Below are 3,103 nucleotides of genomic sequence, written 5' to 3'. Positions count from 1 at the left end.
CGGCTGCACCCCGGCCCGCGGCAGATGTACGTCTGCTCCTCGTGGCGGGGCTCGCGAGGTGCTGATTAAGCCCGGGCAGCGTGCGGAACTTGCCGTGGCAGAGGTAGCACTCGTACGCGGTGCCGTTCCAGCTGCGCCCGGTCGCGACGTAGCGCGCGTGTTGTCGCTCTCCGCCGCGGCGATCAGGCGCGGGGGTCGGTGATCACGTTGCGCGTGTCCTGCGCGCGGGGATGTAGCGGTTGAGCGACTGCCGGTTCGCGCCCGACGCGCAGCTGCCCGCCTCGAGATGCGCGGCGAGCGACGGGCCGTTGATGAAGGACTGCCCGCAGCCGCGGCCGGGGCACGTGATCGTGCGTGGCTTGTGCAGCGCCGAGTTCATATGCGCGTTGAGGTTGTTTGCGGAGGTGAACAGCCGGCGGCAGGGGGTGCAGTAGTGGTGCACGCTCGACTGGCGGCAGTGCTCGTGCAGCCCCTGCTCGTTCTTGAACACCCGCTCACACGAAGAGCAGTAGAAATGTGCGTCGTCCATGTGTTCCGCCAGCTCGCCGCCATCGTCGAAATGCTCGTCGCAGTGCTGGCAGTAGAAGTGTCTGCGGCTCTGGACGTAGTGCTCCTTCAGCCCCGTCCACGCCGTGTAGTCGATCTCGCAGTCGCCGCAGAGCCAGTGTGCGCTCGACGCCCGCTCGTGCTGCGCGAGGGCACCGTAGTGAGGGAAGTAGCGGTCGCAGCGGTCGCAATACACCGTCATAACGCTAATGTTCTTTGTAAGTACGGTCACGTACGGGCCCGCACGCAGAGAAGCGCACCCTTGTCCCAGAAATTAAACTCGGATCTTCGGTGGTGGTGGTACGACGACATGAGTGTCACGCGCACGTGAGGAACGCCACGGTGTTTTGAATCGAGGCTGATGTCGTTACCTGCGTAACCGATATGCTTTAGAGCGGAAATGCGCTGCGAAAGGGGGCCACGCGCCTTTGTTCCAAGCACTTATGCTACTGCCGAATGTTCTAGCAACAAGTTCTATAGCCAATGACCAATGTCCGGGGCAAACCTCGCTTGCTCAGCGTCGGCCTGTTCGAAACCGATGCATGGCCCCGCGCATTCAACGTGTCCTGGGCATCTCCCTAGATATATACATACTTATAGGTGAGCATGATCGAGTCCCGTGGAACAGGGTAAAGAGCATATAAAGAGGCATCGAGCGAATCCGGAGGGACAAACAGACCCGCAGGGCTGGTCCCAAGCGGCACCCGCGTTTTTGGGAAGTGACAGACTTTACAGTGCTGTACAAGGTTGCGAATACCACCGGACTCGGAATACGGGTCAGCCATACTAGTAGATTTTTCATACTTGGCGTCGTTCCTCCAGAATCAGCGTCGGCGCTTGCGCGAATCGTCATTCGCAGCCCCGGAAACATCGCAGACGAGCTCCCCGCCTTCGAACAAGCCACCATCGCACGTCAACCCCTGCCCAAAGCGCACTTCCGCCGTCGCCATGTCCCCCACGACGAAGTCGAGTCGGCGATGAAATGGCGTCCGGGCGGGAGCCCTACACTCGTCGATACGGGTCCAAACAAATTGAGCGTGTCATATAGGTCATGTAGCAGACGGAGGTACGGTCGAAAGAGGCCCAAGGTAAACGGGTGAAAAGCAGGAGCTGCATAGCGCTTTGTGTGACCACGACTCGGAGGGAAAGTCGAGTGTGGCGTTCACGGAGAGTAACGCGCATTTTCGTGAGATGCTCGTGAATGAGGGGTATGCCGGAGCGTTATTCGAGGACCGACGGATGGAGGGGAATGACCAGAGGATTGGGAGCGCAGTTAGCCCTTTTGCCGCCGGTCGTCGCGACGAGAATGGTGAGCATTATCATCCGGGACTCTGAAGACAGCCCATAAGGCCTTTGAGCACTCCAAGGCACCACCAGCGCTCGTCAAATTCGGCCCAAAGCCCACTTCCAAATCCACCATGTCCCCACGACGAAGTCAAGACGCAGATGAAATGGCGCTCAGCGAGAGCCTTGTATCAGGTCCGAAAGAATTAAGCGTGTCATATCGGCCGGGTATTGGAAGGAGGTAGGGTCGATAGAGGGCGAAGACCAAAGGGCGAAGAGCTGCATATCGCTTTCGCGGAGAGTGACGTCGTCACGTGTGACAGTGGCTGTGTCGAAATTTTTCGAGGAAAGAAAGTCGTTCGGATGGCGCGTTGGTGGAGAATGTCACATTGTGTAGTTGATTAAGAGCTTTGAAGGAGTCTATGGTAGACGGAGGTGCATATGGCGGGCGGTTAGTCGAAGGCAATGGTGCTCGTTTTTCAAGTTTATCGAGAAGCAGGTCGCTTGAGAGTTTCTGGGACAGAGAGGCGGGGTTGTCGGCGGTTTTTTCCCTACATGAAGAGTGTCACCATGAGGAGTGAGCTAGAACAGCAAACGCACCATTATCCGCCGCCTCTGTTTGTTCCTTCGGTTTTTTCTTTCTTAGAGGTTCCGAAATCCACTGAGTCGGCAGAGTATATTAGAAGAAGAGGACACGGGAAGTCGCGCTTGTTGGCGAGGATATGCGGAAGTCGCTGCAGCTGAATTCCAAACGATAGGTGTACTAGACGAAAAGCCAGATTTGTCAGACCGACTCGAAAAGAGGCTTGCTTGGACGCACCCGGTTTTCCTTCCGTGTCACGCTAATCTTTTAAAGAGCCCTCAACCTCCTTTTGAATCGAAGGCGTTCCCTCGATGGAAGAGCCCCGCTAGCGGGAAGTGATTGCTTTCGGGGAGTCGAGAGGGAGTAACCAGGATGGCGAAAGAGGATTATTGCATCGGTTCTCATTGAAGGAGTGGGGAACGGATGCATCTGGGCATGCCCAGCTGAGAATTGAAGGGGCTTGACCCGCTGAGACCGTCGCGTTGGCTCGAGATGGAGTCGCGGAAAAGCGGGGAAAGCATGGGGGGGGCCGAGCCCAGCTGATAGCTACGGGGGAAGAGTGAGACGGACATGACGCAAGAAGAGCATGAAAAAACACACCCGTCATCCCTCTTCTTTGCCAGCGCGCAGTCCGCCCACCTCTTCACCTGCAGCCCCACCTGAGCGTCTGGCTCCCAGCGCTGCACAAGA

General features: G+C 57.7%; 1 protein-coding gene across 1 annotated transcript; it reads right to left on the bottom strand.

Annotated features, from left to right (window-relative positions):
- Positions 1 to 202: 202 nt before the first annotated feature.
- On the bottom strand, positions 203 to 748 carry MIND_00181200 (Proteophosphoglycan 5; the record flags this gene model as incomplete). The annotated part of the gene is made up of 1 exon (XM_037358726.1): positions 203 to 748. The coding sequence occupies one exon, from the start codon at positions 746 to 748 to the stop codon at positions 203 to 205; it is 546 nt and encodes a 181-aa protein (XP_037223821.1).
- Between the last annotated feature and the right edge of the window lie 2,355 nt (positions 749 to 3,103).

This window comes from Mycena indigotica (assembly GCF_014461135.1).
Source record: "Mycena indigotica strain 171206Taipei chromosome Unknown Mind.scaff0002, whole genome shotgun sequence".
Lineage (NCBI taxonomy): Eukaryota > Fungi > Basidiomycota > Agaricomycetes > Agaricales > Mycenaceae > Mycena > Mycena indigotica.
This window is presented reverse-complemented; position numbering and strand designations above follow the sequence as displayed.